Source organism: Brachyhypopomus gauderio, chromosome 7, assembly GCF_052324685.1.
Source record: "Brachyhypopomus gauderio isolate BG-103 chromosome 7, BGAUD_0.2, whole genome shotgun sequence".
Taxonomy (NCBI): Eukaryota; Metazoa; Chordata; class Actinopteri; order Gymnotiformes; family Hypopomidae; genus Brachyhypopomus; species Brachyhypopomus gauderio.
In genome coordinates, this window is record NC_135217.1 from 32,181,729 (window position 1) to 32,203,805 (window position 22,077).

The window sequence follows — 22,077 nt, forward strand, 5'->3', positions numbered from 1 at the left end:
TCAGTATAGACCAGGATCCCGATCCAGATCACCGTACCAACCTGCACAAAAACATGTTTTCATACCTTCAGAGACCTGCAGTCTGGCCCCGTGTGCAATGTGCACAGGTGTGAACTCCATTAGACTTTGTTCTTCAGAAGCCACACGGGGCAAACGGATGAATCTCACCATGATGATGCGCTGGGCCAGGCGCGTGCGGGCCAGGAAGTAGACCACACGCAGCCTCTTGGGCAGACGCAGGTTACGGAACGCTGGGGCCTGCAGCGTGATGGTGTGTGGAGACGGGCGGGGAGGGGACGGGGCTTCCCGAGGACGCAGTGGACCGGGTTTAGGGGGGGGCATCCCCGCCTCAGCAGGGAGACGTCGGTTCAGATCGGCCAGCTGCACACACACCCCGAGGAGAGAGAGAGTGTGAGAGAGAGACACTACAGTTTCACCAACAAACACGTGGCATTTAAAGAACACGAGGCTGGGAAGGTTCTGACCTCCATGCGTCGGATGTCGATGGACAACACGGTTGTGAAGAAGAACATCTGGAGGAAGAAATCTGAGACCAGGCCCACCACCGCAAACAAGCAGAACTCCTGCAGAACATTAACAGAACACCTGCCATCAGCAGTACACACACACACACACACACACACACACACACACACACACACACACACACACACACACACACACACACACACACACACACACAGACACACACACAGACACAGACACACACACAGACACAGACACACACACAGACACACACACACACACACACACACAGACACACACACAGACACACACACAGACACACACACACAGACACACACACAGACACAGACACAGACACACACACACACACAGACACACACACACACACACAGACACAGACACACACACACACACAGACACACACACACACACACACACACACACACAGACACACACACACACACACAGACACAGACACACACACACACACACACAGACACAGACACACACACACACACACAGACACACACACACACACACACACACACACACAGACACACACACACACACACAGACACAGACACACACACACACACACACAGACACAGACACACACACACACACACAGACACACACACACACACACAGACACAGACACACACACACACACACACAGACACAGACACACACACACACACACACACACAGACACACACACACAGACACACACACACACAGACACAGACACACACACACGACACAGACACACACACACACACACACACACACACACACAGACACACAGACACACACACAGACACACACAGACACACACAGACACACACAGACACACAGACACACAGACAGACACACAGACAGACACACAGACACAGACACACACACACACACACAGACACACACACAGACACAGACACAGACACACACACACACACAGACACAGACACAGACACACACACACACACACACACAGACACACACACACACACACACACACACACACACACACACACACACACACACACACACACACACACACGGTGTGCAAGGGGAACAGTGCCATCTACACGGAGATGAATGACCAGATGGAACAACTGACAGCAGACAAAAGGACGTAGCCTAAGAAGCACAGTGCATTATGGATCCTCCTCTCTCTTTCTCTCGTGGTAATTGTGGGCTTTGTAGCTGTGGATGAATTGAGGGAACAATAGGACAGAGGACAGGCTGACCCATACGGTCAAGCAGACAGCTAACCGCATTCACATGTGGGCTGACACTGGCCGAGCAGGGAGGGTTACCTGAATGGCAGGGACCAGGGTGAAGTATCCAATCAGGATGATGACCAACTCAGTGGCCATGTTCTTCATGATAGACCAGCTCTCACTACTCAGACCTGAAACCGCACACCAGTAACAAATGACAAGAACAGGTCAGCAATGCCAAGTGTGTTTCATGATTAGTTCTGAAAGAGTCCAAAGCCCTGATCTTCCACCACAATACAGAAGATGCACTGATGTGTGTGTGATGAAGGTAGACGTGGTATTACCCTGGGCGATTCGGAGTTTGACCTCCAGGTCAACTGGGGTCGACACCACAGACTTGGTGAGGACCAGGACGTTCTCGAGACCAATCACCACAACAAGGTAGGGGAATATCTCCCTGCAGGAGAGAGCACCAAACCACAACCACAGCAGAATCAGCACATCACTGAATCCGTCCTACCCATCGCCACAATAGGGAAGAACAACAGGAAAAACACACACACAAGTAGCAAGTAGGTTTTGTGGCTAGATATAATCTCAAAATGTTTTGAAATATTAGTTTAATGTCTACTTCATTCACCATGTCCTAGTAGCTACGTGCTAAAGCTACTGAAATGTTGGTACTACACAGGAGATTCATTGAGCAGTATGTGGTTGATTACTTAGAAACTTGCCCATTACAGCCACCCTACACAGAACTTTGATCAGTATACCATTTGATTGTGTGCGTTAACCCGTCTTGACTAATCAGTCTATATTTTTTCAGTGGATAACTTATGGTCCCACCACTAGAATGCAAAACCAGCAAAGTCAAGTCAATTGGTCCATGTGGACCTGACCCCATCCACACGAGCCTCTGCTAGTGGGGGAGTCCGGCCACCATCACAGTAGAGAGCTCACTGATAACTAGTTACACATCAACCCAGTGCAGGATCAGAGGAGGTTGTAGGAAGAGACAGCGCTTTATGTTCTTATCCACACGTTTATCAGTACGCAGCACCTGTCTTCTGGGTAAATCAATGGCATGACCTTAGCGCTGCCACAACCTTGACATACCTGCTCCACCAATAATCTACAGGAGCATTTATACCCAGTGAATAACAGCAATCACGATAATCATGGACAATTATCACAACACACAATGGCAAATTATCTGCAAGTGGTTTAAAGAACATTTAATTATAACCTGCAGGTTTTGGTGTGCATGATGAAGCAGGATTGGTGTGAATCACCCCCCCCCCCCCCCCACACACACACACACTCACCCTCCGTTCAGTGTGGGAGTCAAGCCAAAGAGCGTACACAGCCCCACAGACATGAGCAGAGAGCTCAGCACTGTTACCACGGCAGCCAAGGCCAAGCCCCATTTGGACTTCACCATGTCGATTTTACCTGAGGGTAAAAAGAGAGAGAGAGAGAGAGAGAGAGAGAAGTGAGGAGAGTTGTGTGATAATACAGTGAGAAGACTGCTAGCGCTTTAAGTGCTTTGGAGAAGATATCAGAACTACAGTTGTATAAACCTCAGCATTTAGCAGGAGTGTGGAACGCCTATAACAGCCACAATATAACTGCAGACATTACACAGAATTCTTCTGCCATTTACATCCAACTGAACAGTTATGACTCCATGAATCTCAAGGCTTAAAAAAAGTCTGTATCCAGTCCAGAAATAAATCCGCACAAAGCTTTAAAACCTTTCAAACCTCTCTGAGCTTTGGTGCCAGTGTGGGTTGGGTGGTGTGTGTGTTATATATATATATATATATATATTATACACACACACACACACACACACACACACACCCTGGGCTGAGATTTATCACAGTGAGCTCTTGTAAAGTACTGATCCATATTTAACCCCCCCCCCCCCCCCCCCCCAACAGCCTGAGGGGAACCCCTCCTAATCCCTCTACATCACCCCCCATAATCCCACTGCTACACAGCACCTGCCACTGACCGCTACCACAGGCCGCAGCCTAGAACTGGCCAGCAGAGGGTCACACTGAGCTGGACTCTCCCTGCCCAACAAAAGCAGGTTCAACACACACACGGCTGGCAATTAGATTCAGGAGCTGCTCTTTATCTGCAGATGAGACATAACCAAGTTAGCGGATCAGTTTCCAATTTGAACATATTCATTATCATGTGCTCCATGCTGTATTAAGCATTTGTTTGTTACAATTTGTTTTTGTGTAATTGTATCTACCTTTCAAAGTCACATGACAACTAAAACCATCCCCCTATAAGTCAGCATTTCTCTCCACATTTAGAAAAATTTTTAATACCACAAAAAACTGCAGTTTTGGAAGCAGCGATCAATATTTACAAGGACAACATAAAGCAACAGACAAGTGGTATAAATTCAGATGTTCCATGCCGAATAGCAATGAGATTTCAATGTACAGTGCCTTGCGAAAGTATTCACCCCCTTTACATTTCACATTTTGTTACCTCACAAAGGGAATATTTGAGGGACATCATTTAATTTACAGACCATGACAACATTTTTTTTTTTATTCTGAAGCAAACAACAAATAGGACAAAATAACTGAAAACATCAGTGTGCATTCTATTCACTATTCACCCCCGTAAGTCAGTACTTTGTAGAGTCACCTTTTGCAGCAATTACAGCTGCAAGTCGCTTTGGATAAGTCTCTATGAGCTTGCCACATCTTGCCATTGGAATTTTTGCCCATTCCTCATGGCAAAACTGCTCCAGCTCCTTCAAGTTAGATGGTTTCCGTTGGTGAACAGCAATCTTCAAGTCTGACCAGATTCTCAATTGGATTAAGGTCTGGGCTTTGACTAGGCCATTCCAATATGTTTACACGTTTCCTCTTAAACCACTCAAGTGTTGCTTTAGCAGTATGCTTTGGGTCATTGTCCTGTTGGAAGGTAAATCTCCGCCCTAGTCTCAAATCACTGACAGACGTAAACAGGTTTTGCTCAAGAATATTCCTGTATTTAGCACCATCCATCTTCCCCTCGACTCAGACCAGTTTTCCATTCCCTGCTGCTGAAAAACATCCCCACAGCATGATGCTTCCACCACCATGTTTCACTGTGGGGATGGTGTTCTTGGGGCGATGAGATGTGTTGGGTTTGCGCCAGACATAGCGTTTTCCTTGGTGCCCAAAAAGTTACATTTTTTTGTTACAGGTGTTTGGTTAGCTTAATGGTGTTGCAGCCTCTGGGGCCTTTCAGAAAAGGTGTGTATATACTGACAGATCATGTGACACTTAGATTGCACACAGGTGGCCTTCATTTCACTAAGCATGTGACTTCTGAAGGTAATTGGTTGCACCAGAACTTTTTAGGGGCTTCATAACAAAGGGGGTGAATACATATGCACATGCCAATTTTCAGTTTTTTATTTTCATATTCTTTATATACATATATATTTTTTCTCATTTTACTTCTAAAACAGACTATTTTGTGCAGATGCATCACATTCAATTCAGATTAAAAAAAATACATACAGGTTGTAATGTAGTAAAATAGGAGAAAATCAAAGGGGGTGAATACTTTTGCAAGGCACTGTAGCTAAACTAAAGACACATTTGTCTATCAGGGTACAAACCAGAGGCAAGAAGCATGAAATGACCTGTGTAAACATGGTCAGAATTATTATTAATCCTTGGAGAAATCATCACCTAAACCATTACAAGATTATCCCCCCACCCAAAGCGAGCATGTGGTGAAGAGGAGAAGGAGCTCACGGGTGGAGAAGTAGATGTAGGCGAACAGTATGATGTAAGTGGTGACCAGTGGAATAAGTTCTGCGATGCCGATCTCCTCCTTGAAGTGCACGTGCACCACGTGGTCCTCACGCAAGCTGCAGTTCACAGACGGGTGGAGCTGCTTCAGCCGAGCTCGTAGACTAGCTACGAACCTGACACACACACACACACACACACACACACGCACGCACACACACGCACGCACACACACGCACGCACACACACACACACCATAAATGTGTGGCACGGCTCACAGGTACATCCAAGCATGCAAGTAGACAAACAACAGGTACTGGGTAGGAGACGAGCTACAGACGGCCAGACCGACCTGGCGTCGTAGCTGCTGAGGGCGATGGTGATGGTGTAACTGACCACCCTCTTCCTGCTGTACAGACTGACCCCCGTGGTCTTCCCTGGGACGCCAAACAGCAGGTCTGCCATACACACACACACACCAGGCTCGCTTACGTGATCAAAGTGCTCAACGGGTGGCGATAAACAGCCACATCTGGGATGCTGCTCATTCATTTATTTGAATTCGAGACGTGCAACAGAGTTTATAACGTGGAGCAGATATTTAGACCCCCCGCCCCGAGGGCCAATGACGTCACTTCCTGTCTCTTGCCTTTCAGGGTGGCAGATGTGTGGATGCCTTTGGGCTCGTGTTGGTGGACGGTCTTCAGAATGTCCGGGTCCGAGTCGAACAGGTCCCGCCGGTTCTGCCAGTAGTTACCCGGGGAGACCAGCAAGCAGCCGTGCTCGGGAAGAATAGACCGCATGCGGCGTAACCCTGGCAACAGATCGGTCACCTGCAGGCACAGTGTCTCCAAGCTCCTGCAGCGAGGACACCAGGACATCAGGCAGAAGAGAGACGTTAGAGACACGTGCGAGTGTGCAGTCTGAGAAGAAGAGGCCATAAGCGTCTTGGTCTTCAGCCATCCTGCTTTGTTTACATAAGCAACATGCTGCCTGGTTTTCTTGCGTGCGAGACACTCTGTGCTGGACGGATGGAGCTGCTCACCTGTCCGCGTGGACGTGGTTCCGGATCTCCTCGAGCAGGCTGAAGACCCGGCCCAGGGGCGAGCGGAAAGCGTCCACGGGCACCAGAGTGCTGTCCCACGGGGACACGGCCCCTTTCACCAACACCTGCTGGATGTAGGCCACCGGAGGGCCCCGGTACTGCGGACGCAAAGCAGGAGTTAACTGGACATGGTCCCACAGAGGAAGGCCGACAACGCCAGGCATTAGCATGTTGGTTGTTGGATGTTAAGAACGAGTTATAGGTCAGTCAGAGATGCAGTGTGTGAACTCGGAGACACAACAGTGATGCTGTGGTGTAAACGTGAACGTAGGAAACAACGTGAATCTTGTGAGCAAAGAGTCTATTGTACCCAGTCGGGACGCTCGCCCGGGTCACCCTGAGGATCATGGGAAGGGACAGAGTAATCCCTCACACCAGTGGTGAACTCCACAGGGCCTGTTCCTGGAAGAGGCAGCTTGAGCAGGGGGTAGCTAAAAGGAGAGGAGGGGGGTAGGAAGGGGGTGGGGAGGGAGAGGGGGGAAAATCAAAGAAGAACAATGAGCCCCAGACCGAGAATCCTGCCTCCAAAATGACGTTGGTCTCTTACATATTTTCACTGTGGGATGAACAACTGCGCCCATTTTAACCGCATTCTGCAGGACTTAAAGGCCGAAAGGAGAGGCGGCGCCCCCCCCCCCCCTCTCTCTCTCCACTCTCTCTCAAGCAGGTGCAGTTTGAATGCAGGTTGAGTTTATTTTTTTTATATTTTTAAGTACTGCTCACAACTGTAACACTTGGCACTGATAATTCACGTCCATTGGCGTCACACTTCTAACAGTAGCCACAGTCACAGCAGGTCACACCATGTTAGCGCTTCCTGGTGTTCTAGTGTTTATTCGGGGTTTGGGGTGTTTATTTGAGTATGGAAATGTGTGGCTGCTGAAGAGAGACCAGAGAGCAGGACGAGCTCAGATGTGACAGGACGGCTTTCGGGACAGAACCACAGCGGTGCCGTCCCCCCACCACCCCCAGAACGATCCTGCTCTTCTCAGCCCTGTGGTGGAGCAGCAGGGTGACAGCAGCCCTACTGTAGCTGATACAGACTCCAGGTTTACCCAACTCTAGGGTCTCAACACATAAAGGAGAACATCTGGCCAACATAGAGGAGCGCACACACACACACACACACACACACACACACACACACACACACACTAGGGATGCACCGAAAATTCGGCCACCGAAAATTTTCGGCCGAAATGGCTTAAATTTGCATTTTCGGTTTTCGGCCGAAATACTTTCATCACCGAAACAACACGGCCGAAACAATGTGCTGTGATGACGCAAGCAAAAATCGCCACCTGCACGCGCTTATTTGGATAAAGCTAGCAAAAAAGTTTTCCAGTGATGGCGCCGAGGCAAAGGACATTACACCAAAAATTATGGAACTCGTTGCCTTAGACGATCAGCCGTTCTCTGTCGTAGGGATTTCGTAGGCTAATAGAGCACATTGAGCCCCGTTATGTTTTGCCGAGCAGACGACATTTCTCAGAAGTGTGTTTACCTGAGCTGTTTAATATTGTTGCAACTCACGTCACGTTTTTATGAGAGAATTTATATTTATCTTTCAGGCCAGTCAGTTATAATTAAATTTAACTCGTATAAAATACATATATTTATCCTCTCAGATAAAAACGGTCTGCAAGCGAGTTTAATTTAATTAGTGGTCGGCCGTTGTCAGCGGTATCGCCGTTAACGGCCCACCACTAATTTTATTTTATAATATGCATTACTGTAATGTCAGTGCTAAATAAATATTTTCAAATCAAATTTTGTAGTTGATTTATTCTTTGAATAGCAATGCCTTGATTTTAGTGAGGTTAGCCATAAATCCAATGTTACTAATAATTGGCATAATGTATTTCGGTGTTTCGGTTTTCGGCCTTGGTTTCCTCATTTTCGGTTTCGGCTAGGAATTTTCATTTCGGTGCATCCCTAACACACACACACACACACACACACACACACACACACACTCCACAGTACTCCTCGGTCCTTCCTTCTAGCTAGTCAAATGCGAGGTATCAGGAGGCCAGATGTCTGCTGTGAATGAAGTGTATCTTCTTGAAGGGATCTGTGCAGTTCAACCTTCAGGGAGCTGCTTCTCACTGAAGGTCTGTGGTATTCACACTTATTCCAGCAAACCTTCAACTTTCTGTCATGAATTAGATCAGGTTCCCAGCAGTGGGGGAGGTGGCTGACTGACAAACCTGTGGTGAGTTGAATCCAGAATCCAGGACAGGAAAAGAAAAGCACTAAACTGTGCAGATGCTCCTGGACGTTGAATGATTGAGGAGACCCTTTCTGAAAGAGCTCCATTTCCTCGACAAGCATTTAAAATGTATAAATGACTCAATTGAGATTTAGGGACTGAAACACACATTATTCGCAGACGCTCAGGACTGCCTTTGACCTCAGGCTGTGTTGGTACCAGCTGAAGGGGGCCTGTCACCACACGCACATGCTCCCTGTCCACTGGGTCCACACTCTCCACTCGGGTCACTGTAGGCTGGTCTGAACCAGCAGCTGGAGGATGCAGGGTCAGTTTCTCACACCCCCGTCCCTCATGGGGGGGTGATGCCCTTTAAGCTCCTGGCTCCTCACCCTCTTTGGGCTGACAGTGACGTAAAAGAGGAGAGATCTTCTGGTTGAGCAGCCCTGAGAAAGAGGAGGTTCTCCCACCACGGTGTGGCACTTCATTCATCACACCACGCATCTCGCTCCATCACAGCCTCTAAACATGAACAGGCCCCGGCCTATTCCAGCTGTGCATGTGCATGCGTGTGTGTGTGTGTGTGTGTGTGTGTGTGTGTGTGTGTGTGTGTGAGTGGGGGGGGGGGGGGGGGGGGGGGGGGTCCTTCTTTTCCTATTTCTAGTCTTCTTTAAATTCCCCTCATTATGTACTAAAGAGTGGGTCGGGTTCACTCAAGACCAACGATGCAAAACACATTAATATTTATCCTCCTTTAGTCATAATGAATACGTCTTAACATTAATCCAATCAACTTGAATTTGTTTTGTTTAATTATTTCTTAATTATGGTTGTCAATTATACCCAGATTATGACACCAAACCTTTTGTCAATGTTTCAGGTGTCTCCTGTTAAGTCATGTGACCAGTGATGCGGGCCACTCACCAGCAGGTCAGGATGCTGGCGGAGGTGAAGAGGATGATGGGAACTGGGTAGGAGGCACAGAGCAGGCCATGCCGGTAGAAGGCGGCCGAGATGTTCTGGCGTAGCCGCTCTCTGACCGTCATCCTGGGGGGCGGGGTCAGCTGGCAGCCATTCGGCTTGCATGCGCTGACGGGGCGTGACCACCAGGGGGCATCCAGGGACCTAAGCACACAAGGTAAGGGAATAACTCAGGCAACGCATAAACAAATACCGAGGCACTATAATAAATATCCTCACGGGATGCCTGAGTGAGCGTGAACACAGGGAATTAGCTGCAACACTATCAGTCTGGAAGGTAAAGGCACGAACAGTCCTGCCGATATCAGTTTCACACAGGCACCTCGTGTACCGTGTTCTACAGAGACAAACCGTCCAAACACAAACATGCAAACACAACGAAACAATAAAAGGTAAATCTGAGACCTAAGGTAATTCATTGTGGATTACACACAATCCGTTCCACCTAGAAAGCATACCAGGACTGGATCCAAACCCCCACGGTGTCCCGGGAGAAGGCCGTGCGCTCCGTCATTACGGCGTTACTTTTGACACTATGGCTACGAACATCCTCCCTCCACACGGCCACAGGGGGGCCGATACCGGCGGAGCTGCACCCAGACCTCACGCCTCTCGTCATCAGCAGCTCGGGCTCCTCTGAGACGCCACCTCTGCGGTGTTGTGCTGTAGGGCGGTGTTGCAGCCACACTCCCCACCCTGCCGGTCTGACGGTGATCCTTTCATCCGCTAGTCTCCGCACCGCTGCACCACCCCTCCTCCACCCCCCCACCGGGGCCCAACCCCCTGAGCCTCTACTTTCACACAGTTCTATAAATACTCCACACGCGCACAACGCCTACATTTCACAGCCAACCAAAACAGCACACAAATGCGGGTGGGGCCTAAACACACCTCCGCACAGCAGAAGAGTGGCAGCGGTTAGTGACGGAGATATTCGAGGTGATCTCGAGACGGCAAACAAGCTAGAACATCTCGCAGTTAAAACCGTTCGAAGGGCTTAAAAAGATTGCTTGTTTATTCATCTACATGCATGCTCATGGCAGGTGAGTCAGAGGTCGGAAATTTTGACAGCTTGGAACGTATTGTTAAAATAAAAAATGAATTAAAAAAATGAAAAAGACAAAATGCACAAATGTCACACCAGAGCTGTGCGTAAATGCTCTCCGTCTTCAAAGGGTCTCCCCCACCCATCTTAAGGTAAGCACAAAGCAACATACGCATGTTGTCCATCACGCCCCACCACATTCCACGACCAAGAGGACAAAAGTTGTGCAATGGTGAGCGGACGTCAACTCTCCATTACACGATCAGTCATGAGAAATGAGCTGTAAACCTTCTGTTAAAGCAACAAATTCATACACTCACCCAAGTATCTCACAGTCAGGTTTTATTCTGGGCACTGGGCCAGTACACACACACACACACACACACAACCTCAGTCACTTGGGTCAGACAGACATGACAGTTGAGAACAACACACTAGCTCTCCACACAGCTGGGCACAGACAGGTAAGCACATGTCATCGTGCAAACAAACGTAGCACCTTTAATTATGGATGCAATAGGTACCACAAAAAGACCTGTACTATGTCATACGGATATAGCATATTGGCCATATTGGATTACAGCACATTGGCCATACTGATGGCATGCTTTGCTAACACAGGACACCAAGCTGTATGAATGCGTTACAGGTGTGATAGCTACACATTCACTAGAAACTGTCAATGTCTTTTCTTCAACCAAAGTGTTTTGGAGGACTTCAGCAGTCTGAACACGGTACTGAGACAAAACAGAACGAACACACGGACTGAAGATCGTCTTTACCATCTACAGAACATCCTGAAATACCCCTAGGATTGAGAAGCTGCCAGTGTTTATTACTCTGCCACCCAGCAACAAAAAACATCTCCAAGTACTAGACTGTTGACAAAGGTTGTTTTTAATAGTTGTTCTTGTCCAAGTCTAGCTTTAGAAATCCCCAAGCGTGTCTATCCATCTATCCCAGCTACGTGAAGGCTGCAAGCGGACGCTTGGCTCCATGTTCGCCCCCATAGCCCCGCGCTGCACCTGCTGTTTATAGCAGCAATACGGGTTCAGTGTTTAAATCAATGATCACTGGACGGGTAAAGGAGTTGGCCACAACTAATATTATAACTTAACTAAACATATTTAATGCATTCATACGTTCTTTAATAACCCAACACGAGCCAGATGAAAGCGACTGAGCGTGATGCAATACTCGGCCAACCCAGCCAGTGAGCCGAGGTGGATCTATATTGAAACACACACACACACACACGGCTACCAAATCATCCACCCAGTGAAAACAGCACCAGCACAGCCGGGCAGAGCGGGTGTTCGTGCGGGCCTGGTCCTCGCACACACCTCGGTGGAAACAACTTGGCCGGTCCGGCTGAACAGACCCAACTACACAACCACACATGTGGCGTTATCCGTAGGCACGTCCAACTGGAGCAGCATTTGCTGGTAATACCCGGCGTGTATTTCCCCGTGGGTGGTGTGTGTGAAGTGTGTAGACCTGACCTGGCACAGATGTGCGGTTGTGTGTGTGTGTGTGTGTGTGTGTGTGTAGACCTGACCCGACAGTGCTGCTGTGTTGTGCTAACATGGACATAGTTCACCTGGTTAGCTAGCTAGCTTGAGATAGCTGACAAACTTGTTTTTAGGTTTGATGTTAAACTTGAACATTAAACATTTCCAGACAACATTCGTAAATTAAAATTAATCTGTTTGCTGGTAAGACGTGAATATGTAAATAAATAAACCAAAACAGCCCGTTAAACCGCAGCGTTTGACAGGCAGCTACGCGCTAAACTAAAGCGCTAATCTCTCTCTCTCACACACACTCACACACACACGGGCCTTAACTACGCCAATAAACCCACCCACTCCACTCCAGAACAACGCCGTTCTTACCCGAACGGCACGAGCGCTTCTCTCCGTCCGCGAGCGCGTGTATCCCGGCCCGTGATGCTAACGTTAGCCGCGTGCTACATCGCTCGAGACGCCACTTCACCGGAATCGTATCACGACTGTCGGAGAGACGCGCTCGCGCTGCGCTCACGCGCGAACCCTCAACTCCGACCCCTCGCGCGCGCTGACTGCGCCCTCTGCTGGCCAGGGAGTGGCTCTCGTTTGTCTTTTCACGTATGCTTGAAGTACCGACCACTTACTTACACGTTGATAAAACGTGTGTGTGTGTGTGTGTGTGTGTGTGTGTGTGTGTGTGTGTGTGTTCTTTGAAGAATGAACAATATAATTATGATAATTCGCTCTTCATAAAAATGTACAAAGAGAGTTTACATATATATATATATATATATAATCACTTCATGAGACATTTACTATATGAAGACTGTATGTCATTTAAATACTATTCAAAGGCAATTGTTGGAGGTCTGGCATTCATTATGAACAACACAAACTCATAACATGAAACATATACTACAATTATAGAATTATTATAACACTGCATCACATCAATACAATGAATAAAAAACCTGAGACCAAATATATCTTATCTGCATCTTCTACAAAGAAGCAGGATTTCTTCTGCAAGTTTGATGCTCTATTCATGATGACAACAGAAACCTTGAAACCCACAATAACGGCTGCATCCCCCGTTAGCATATGCTTTGCATGCTACAGGCAAAAATATTTCTGTAATCCAACAATTCAGCGTGACAATTCAGCATCAAGAATGACACTCAAAGTCAAATATTTCCCCCCATGTCATAAATGTTGCATTGATGCCACGCATGAATCTGGAATAACACAAGCCCTTCGAGCAGCAGTGCTGTTGTCATTAAAGAACTGCACTCGAAGTTCCTCTTGCAAAGAACGACGCACCCTTGTCGTGAACTTTGTATTGAAAAATCTGTCGCTGGCTCTGGGCACTTTGTCCTTTTTCTCGCCACCAAATTTCCACCTGAAAGACAAACATCAGTCAGGAGCCTTAAACATGTTTTTGTAGAATGCCATCAACAACAAGTAGATGTTATCTCCCATACCTGTCCGTGTATATCCCTGCAGTAGCCTGTGGGAAGCCCTTCCACACGCAGAGACAAGCTGCACTGATGAGTGACACCCCGCAGGAGATGACCAGAGCCTTCCTCATCTTCATCCCATTCCTCATCATCGCATCGAACCAGAACCACCATACTGCCCTGGGCACCGACCAGATCAGAACTTATGAGCCATTTCTTTTTGGCATTTCATGGGAAGAGTTTTGTTCTACTGTGAATGAACAACTAAGGAATAAAAAGTAACATTTATGGCTAGAGATTATGCTTTGGTTTCTTGTGTGCTGCAAAGCTGAAGAAAACACCATGGTTGGTAAAGTACCTGTAGCTGGGAGCAGATGGTGGCTCGGCAGTAGTGGGTGAAGTCCAATATTGCTTGGACACTGACGCCCAAACTCAGCAGCACGCTCATGTCATCAACCAACAGCACCGGGGGCCCCCAAGGCCTGCCATCATCGCCCCCGCCCTGACTGAGTGAGCCGTGCACAAACTCAAACAGACCTTTCAGCTCAGGGAACGGAGACCTAAACAAAGCAGTCATGGGTGACAGAACCATCAGTGTAAACCGGATGAAGAAAAGTGAGGAGGACACTCAGTACTCTGTGGAGAACTAACCTGAGATAATCGAAAGTTTGTTTGCCATCGTTTGGGCCCTCGTTGAGCAGGACTCCAGGAGATGCCTTCAGTGCTTCAAGAAACACTAGCTGTCCCTTCTCCTTCGCCTGGGTCAGATTCACCCCCTGCCACACATCATCATCAAAAACAAGTATACCTACCCGTCAGACTCTGAACACAGGAAAGCAGAGTTAACAGAAGTTACTGCTTACCAGCCTTTGGCTAACAGCACTGTAATGGCTGAAGGACTGTACAAGGCCCAGGAAGCACACTTTGCAGTGAGCTAAAAATATAAAATAAAATCTTGTTAAAATACACACTGAAGTGTGTCACAGAGATAATGTTCAATTTAAATTTGAGCTCAAATGTAGGCTAAGGTTTTTTGATTATTTGTTTAGTTGAATTAACTTACCTCTTAAATAGAACGACAGGTAATGATGTATTAGGAATGACGCATCTGCATGTCTGTCAGACAGCACAATAAATTCTCTCTATAATAATAAAAAAACAAAGAAAATGCACTGCATTTTGAGATTCCATACGTCATTAATAATCTCAGTAGAAAATTATAAGTTTATAAAACGTAGCCGAGTTACTTCTTTTAAATTGTCCGGGCTGGTGTTGAGAATGCTGTTTAGTTCTGGAAACATCTCTCACAAACACACAGATGTCTAGTGGAAATAGTCTGTTTTTATTAATCCAACACAGCTTACAGTAACAGATAAGTGTGTTCAACGTGTCAAACTGATTAGTTCAGTCTAACGCAGCTGTATTTAGTCCAGATTCTAGTTGGTTTTAGCTGATCTATCTGAAACTACACTATATTTACTGATTTGTGATTAACATTTGTCTTGCCTACATCCACAAGAGGGTTAATGTTAGCTCTCTAGCTAACGAGCATGGCTATCTTAACCTCTCAGCAAGTAATTAGGTAACAATAAACGGAAAACTAAATTCAAATTGAAATTGAATAAATGAAAATGATTTTACAGTACATAGTATATAGTCTTACCCCATTAAACTATAACGTAAACGCAATGAACAAACTTTAGCTAGCTAGATATATAATCAGTGACAGGTACCAACGGATTAGGCACTAGTGCTTTGTTCTTCTTCGCCCACATTTCCGCCAAAACAGGCGCGATAGTCTATTCTCTGCCACCTACAGGCCACTTATAGAATTGCTTGAATTAAGCACAATGTGAGCATAAAATTCTCATCTATTTTTCTTATTATTCCATTCCTGTTCTCCAGCTGTGCTGGTTACCTCTTTACTCTTCGTACTAATTGACAAATATTAATCTGATTAAATGAAAAAACAAAAAAACACAGGCAAAAACACAGACCTCAACATAGTCAGTAGGGAAATGACTGCCATGGTTTGGGGTAGGATAGGTTTACAGGTAACCAATGCAGTTAGAGATAAATGTGAGAAACCAGTCTACCTGCAGTGTATAACAAAGATGAAGTCAGAAATGTTAATTATCAGAAAACCATATGGACTTACAATGTTAATGAGTGATTTCAAATGTAACTACTGCATAAATCTATAGTGGTACGTACATACACAGATCTATAGATACATGCAATATGTATATGTTCAAAACCCACAAAATACATAATTTAGCAGTGCATGTTTGAGTGTACTCATCTGTAAACACATATTTTCTTCCTCTAAACATTTTAAAGCTAAAAAGCCTTTAATAAATGAATGCAGTCAAAAGTCCACTCTGGAAAAATCTTCTGCTGGACTATATTACTCTTGATAATACACCTGCTTCTAATACACACACAGATACAGATTCTCTCTCCATATGGGTTTCAACACTAAATTCTCTTCTGAAATGACACTGTTACCTCAGCCTGTGAGCCTCACGCCCCCCCTTACATACAAATACAATACATGTAAACATAAACAAAACATACTAAAGATCTTATATGTATATGTGCACCTGCATGCACACATTAACACAAACATATCTGCATATATCTCACCTCACCACACCTATACGCATATAGGCACATACAATCACACATTCATGGACAAACACAGAAACTGCAATATTCAAAACACCTCCTCCCCCCTTTTCTCCCCTTTTTTTTCACCTTTGTATTATTTTACCCTTTGGTCATATGTTCTTCATCCCCAGAGTATTGTTATTGTGTTGTTATATGTACTTTTGTAAATAAAATAAAATAAAATAAAATAATAAAAAAAAATTTTTTAAGTCCAAGTGATAAAACAATTGAAAATGTACATATTTATTTACAGAAATTATTCAAATGACAATTTTATATAATCAGCATGTACAACTTTCTATAAATGGCATGTGTAATAGTTTTAGAATAAGCATTTATAATAAATTCTCACTGTATTTCACAACAATTTGCAAACAGGAAATGTGAAACGTGTGCTAAGTATTATGTCAGGTAGACTGCTGCTGCAGTGAATTAGGTGGCAAATATTTAGCTAACCACAGATAGTAATCACTTATTCTGAGATAAATATTTGGTCGCCTGGGCACCCCACATAAATCTCCAGACACTCTAATTCCGTAAAGGTAGTATCGCTCTTCGAAAGGCAGGAAACAACTCAGAGGGCCACCAATGTTCCTCTGAACAGGATAGGACAGGCAGAAACAGAGAAAACCAATGTTAATACAAACTAAAACACAAATTGAAATGTTGTAGAATAGTTTTAAAGAGTGACACATTACACAGCAGTCTCATGACTGCTTTAATATTCAATATAGAATAATCTGATTAACTTGATTCATGCCATACACAATAGTATGAAAAAATAGATAAGCTATGTGTTAGAAGTGACATAACTACATTAAGCATAATCTATACATTAACAGAATATGGTATGCTTGATATCAGGCCCGTTGACAGTCTTGCTGGGGCCCGGGACAAGAAAGATTCATGTACCCCCCCCCAGCGCGAGGGTTCGCGCGAAAATGACGTAATCGCAGTGGCTCCGCCCGTGCGCGAGGGTCTCGCGCGCTGTCGGTTCGCGAGGTCGTACACCTCTCGAATTTTGTAACTTCGCGCGCGCCGCGCTTCTGCGCAATGAACAAAGTCATGTTTGTAGGGTTCATATACCTTTATAAGGTGGAATTAAACGTCACTTTAAAGGTCCATTTCAATATTTTCCAGCACGTTAAACTTTATTAAGTTAAATATTTATACATATACTCGAAATGATTCGAAATAATTCGCTTTTTATCACATTATTTAATGGTTGTTTATTTTCAAAACGCCCAATCTTAACGTCTTCACGAGAACTGTTCAGTCAGACAGCTATTTGTTGTGAAACGAAGTAGTTACAATTTCAAGCATTTTCAAGTACTTTACCCTAAATTCCAGCACTTTTCAAACCTGGAACACAATGCAACTTTAAAATTCGTCAGGTAAATGTTTTTCCTTTCTTTTCTGCGCTCCAAATTTCTGTATTTACTTTAACTATCCACCACTGATTTTCCCGCTGTTGGGCGGATACTGGCCGGCTACAGTCGGTGCTGGATCAAACCATTTTCCAGTGGGAGGCGGGGGTGTATACACTTAATGGAAAATATGCAGATAGGTAAAAAACATATATATTTGAGCCATTGAGCTTATTATGAGTACATAATTTTATATTAATGAAAGATTTCAAGATTATTTAAAAATTATAGACTTTAAATAAAAAATAAATTGCTGGGCTCTTTGATGGGCCCCCCTGGCCCTAGGGCCCGGGACAACAGACCCGGTTGTCCCCCCCTGTCGACGGGGCTGCTTGATATACATAACTAACATCATTTATAAATCTGCTGATACCTTGCAGTTAACTTGTAATTACAAATTTGTTAATATCATGTAAAGGTATTTCACTGTTAAAGGTTCCAATAAAAACAACAAATAGCACTTGTATCACCCTGCCCTTGGTCTCAGCAACTCAGAGCAGCATATCCTTACACTTACACATGAGGAACAGGTCTGAACTAACCACGTCAATTTGACCAGCCTACCGGGCATCCATCAGCTCCTCCCTCAAACCGGCCGGGACACATCATTTCAGTAGTTAGTCTGAAGTTCCACCACGTCTTCATGTTGCATCTTAAATTCGGTATGACCTCCACCCACATCTCCTGTAGGACTCCAGACTTATCGTATCCACTGATTTGGCAAGTTACGTAGTCATGGGTACTGGAGAATTCGTCTGGGATGCAGATCTCATTGATGACATTATTGAACTGTGTAGGGGAGTCCAGTTCCAGAAGAGCAATGTTATTTCGCAGAGATATGGGATGGAAATGCTTGTGCCGGATTATTCTGGCTATGCCTACTTCCTGTGTTTCTGGCCCATCAGCTTGCAAATTCACTGTTCCAGCTTTGACTCTGAGATTAGATCTCACTCTGTGGGACAAGGTGAAAAAACCCAGCAAAGATACAAGGAACATAGTATGAAGTTGTTTGTCTGAGAGTAAAATGGAATTCAGAAATTATCAAAATATGTTGGATTATTTCTCAAATTGAGACATTTCTTACCTGGAAAAGCACTCAATATTATATCGGACCTTATTTGAACCTCATCTGAATTATTGTAATATTATTTGGAGTAATACCTTTCCCAGCCATCTGAGGAAACTACTCATTTTGCAGAAGAAAATTATTAGTGTCATTTCTTGGTCCGGATTTGATACACCCTCTGAACTACTCTTCTATCGATTGGGTCTTCTGAAAATTACGGAACTCAATATTCTGCATAATGCTTGTACCATGTATTCTGTTGTAAATAAGCTCAATGATAGACTTTGTTATCTAATTCCAATATGTTTCTCCTCTCATACTTATCAGACTAGGAAAAAGCATTATATAACAGGAACAAAACATAAACTCAAATGTACTAGTCTTGGCATAGTCTGTAAAGGACCACAGGTATGAAATGATACGGATTCTATGTATGGTCCCCACTTAAAAGCTTTCTAGCTTCCTAGGGTGTACCTTTTCACATAACCAAATGAATTACAAGAAAAAATGTTTTAAACTGTGCTCAAATAAATGGGAATAAATAAATAAATGAAATGAAATGATAAAAGAAATTCAATTAAACTCTATTAAGTTAAATATGTTTAAAAAACAGCTATTTAAAGCTTGCTTTAAATTCTAGCTGGAATTATTGCAGCACTCATAGTTCAAAACAAGCAAAATAGGTGAATCTATCCGGGAGCTAGCAAGCTAAAAGTTATTTAGGTAAATCACCTCAGGTTAGCAACTAACTTTAAACAGTAGGTGAAATCTGTGAAGACCTTCATCTTGCAACAAACTAAACAGGTTCCCTCTGGCTTTACTGTTTTAAATTGTACATGTTACCATCCTGAGGGGCTTAACTAGTCATGAATGAGCATCTGTGACAGTTAAGTGTACAGTACAGGAAAATGTACAAGTAACTCATCAAACTCAGATGTTTTCTTGGCGTCACTGAGATTCCCTGATTTCTGATACTGTGTGATAAAGTCTCATTTCCAGCATGATAAACCATCATATTCTGATGATCAGATCTGCAACATGACAGAGCAGCTGTAAAACCTGCAACAGTTGTGTTTCAGTACAGATGAATGGCTTAAAGGAAATAGTTTTGATATTACTTTGGAGAGTATTATAAAACACACAGTAAATGAGAAGTGAGGGTCACAGGGCAGCAACTGTGCAGTAAGCATATTGTCATGTACACTATACTGCCTAAAGTATTCACTCAACTTCCCATTCCTAATCCATAGGATTTCAATATGACATTGGTCCACCTATTGCATCTAGAACAGCAAATGTTTGTCAAAACAGTCTGCATGCCTAGGTGCTTAATTTTATACACCTGTGGCCATGGAAGTGATTGGAACACCTGATTCCGATCATTTGGATGGGTGAGCGAATACTTTGACTGTATATTGTATCATGACCATACCCAATCTACAACCTGAAATCAGAGCTGACAAGACGGAAGAGGAGATTATCATTGCTGTGTCAGGTTCCTCTGTACTTTTCAACATGACTAAGAAATGTTTTTTTAATGGGAGATAATTACAGTGGCTGGACATTATAAATATTAAGACATGATATCTTCAGCGTTTCACTGGGGGTCAGGATTGACCTGCAACTGTGCAGATGCAGTCAAACGTTCTTACATTTTTAGTGATACGTCCTCAAAGTTGCCAGTAGGTGGCAAAAAGGGTTTTGCTATGGTGCAATGTAAACGTGTACTAACATGACATCTGAGTCTGCACTAAAAGCAAATTGTAGGCCTACTCAGTTAATATTAACTGTGCGTAAACCCTATATCTCAAGTGGTCCCGTACAATTATATACAACTGTGGATGTAATAAAATTGTAAATATAGGTAAATTGGCAACATCTCCACAATTAACAGAAAGACTAATACTGCTAAAGAAGTCATACAAACCGGTTTACTTACACATGTTCTGCACGATAGACACACGCGGCCACTGTAACTACCCACTTTGTACCGATTACAGTTCCCTCGCAGTGGTGCCTGAAGGGCTGTGTGGCGTTGGGCCGGTGCAGCAGCGCCACGTGCCAGGGCTACGCGCCCACAGCAGCGCTGGACCCGCCCACCATGCGCATGCGCAGCTTGGGCCTCTCCGACGTGCCGCCACACAGCTCACGGCAGCTGTGGATCGTCAAGTCACAATTCAGTTCGTTATTGTAGTTAACCAGAGCTTAATAATCGACAAAAAATCGAAATTGAATCAATTGGCCCAGCTGATAGAATCTTAAAAGTTTATATTGCTTGTTGTTAATTTGGTTTGGTATGGTAGCACGTTAGTGCTAGCTGGTTTGTTAGCTCATTAGCTACAGTAACAAGGTCTGAGGTAAAACTTTAGTCAAACATACTTACACGACGGCCTCACGGGCGTCTCTCTTATACCAAAATATACGCATGTCGCGATAAACGCTAAAAGCACCAAAAATAGGAATTTGGCAGAAGTACTCATTGCTGCTAATTAAGAAACAAAACACTTTACACTTAACTGTCAACAGCGCACCTCATTTGTATCTTACTCATTTTCATATTTATATTTACATTTATAATTGTTTTCCAGTTAATATTTCCAAAATAATTTATGCTTATCTTGTCAATTTGTCAAATAAATTCACAAAATTAACTGTTTTAAACACTGGTTTCTGTTAGCCTTCTAGGTTTCTAGATGTACAGTGGGTTGCAAAAGTATTCATATCCCTTGAACTTTTCCATATTTTGTCACATTACAACCACAAACATAAATATATTTCACTGGAATTTAATGTGAAAGACCAACACAAAGTGGTATACAATTGTGAAGTGGAATGAAAATTATACATGAATCAACATTTTTTTTACAAATAAACTGAAAAGCGTGATGTGCAAAATTATTCAGCCACCCTGAGTCAATACTTTGTGGAGCCACCTTTTGCTGCAATTACAGCTGCAAGTCTTTTAGGGTATGTCTCCACCAGCTTTGCACATCTAGTGACTGAAATTCTTGCCCATTCCTCCTTGCAAAACAGCTCAAGCTCAGTCAGATTGGATGGAGAGCGTTTGTGAACAGCAGTTTTGAGATCTTGCCACAAATTCTCAATTGGGTTTAGGTCTGGACTT

At 44.4% G+C, this 22,077-nt stretch overlaps 2 protein-coding genes and 1 long non-coding RNA gene across 5 annotated transcripts in view; 1 reads left to right on the forward strand and 2 right to left on the reverse strand.

The window, feature by feature from the left end:
* Nucleotides 1-12,940, reverse strand: part of scap (SREBF chaperone) — a 20,489-nt gene extending 7,549 nt beyond the window's left edge. The window contains exons 1-13 of one of the 2 annotated variants that reach the window (XM_077013312.1): nt 12,721-12,940; nt 9,724-9,924; nt 6,898-7,018; nt 6,528-6,685; nt 6,132-6,340; nt 5,835-5,940; nt 5,486-5,658; nt 3,032-3,158; nt 2,051-2,163; nt 1,803-1,897; nt 486-584; nt 169-381; nt 1-41 (exon numbers count right to left, since the gene is read on the reverse strand). The exon at nt 1-41 is cut by the window's left edge and continues 324 nt beyond it. In XM_077013312.1, the coding sequence (XP_076869427.1) occupies nt 1-41; nt 169-381; nt 486-584; nt 1,803-1,897; nt 2,051-2,163; nt 3,032-3,158; nt 5,486-5,658; nt 5,835-5,940; nt 6,132-6,340; nt 6,528-6,685; nt 6,898-7,018; nt 9,724-9,845 (1,577 nt within the window). In that variant the 5' untranslated portion in view covers nt 9,846-9,924; nt 12,721-12,940. Of the gene's footprint in view, nt 42-168; nt 382-485; nt 585-1,802; nt 1,898-2,050; nt 2,164-3,031; nt 3,159-5,485; nt 5,659-5,834; nt 5,941-6,131; nt 6,341-6,527; nt 6,686-6,897; nt 7,019-9,723; nt 9,925-10,238; nt 10,512-12,720 lie in introns of those variants that run through there. The other variant, XM_077013311.1, reaches the window with a different exon arrangement.
* On the forward strand, nt 11,234-12,645 carry LOC143519652 (uncharacterized). Its single transcript, XR_013132483.1, has 2 exons — nt 11,234-11,289; nt 11,529-12,645. It is a non-coding gene; the product is annotated as an uncharacterized LOC143519652 (long non-coding RNA).
* Nucleotides 12,941-13,121: 181 nt separating the features above from the next.
* On the reverse strand, nt 13,122-15,587 carry elp6 (elongator acetyltransferase complex subunit 6). Of its 2 annotated transcripts, none has more exons than XM_077013314.1 (8): nt 15,524-15,563; nt 15,038-15,112; nt 14,854-14,932; nt 14,654-14,724; nt 14,442-14,566; nt 14,149-14,350; nt 13,815-13,970; nt 13,122-13,732 (listed from the first exon to the last, which is right to left on the reverse strand). In XM_077013314.1, exons 2-8 carry the CDS (start codon nt 15,089-15,091, stop codon nt 13,610-13,612), a joined length of 810 nt encoding a protein of 269 aa, XP_076869429.1. In that variant the 5' UTR covers nt 15,092-15,112; nt 15,524-15,563; the 3' UTR covers nt 13,122-13,609. The 2 variants fall into 2 exon arrangements, with proteins under 2 accessions (XP_076869429.1, XP_076869428.1); XM_077013313.1 differs by having other exon boundaries at nt 13,124-13,732; nt 15,454-15,587.
* Between the last annotated feature and the right edge of the window lie 6,490 nt (nt 15,588-22,077).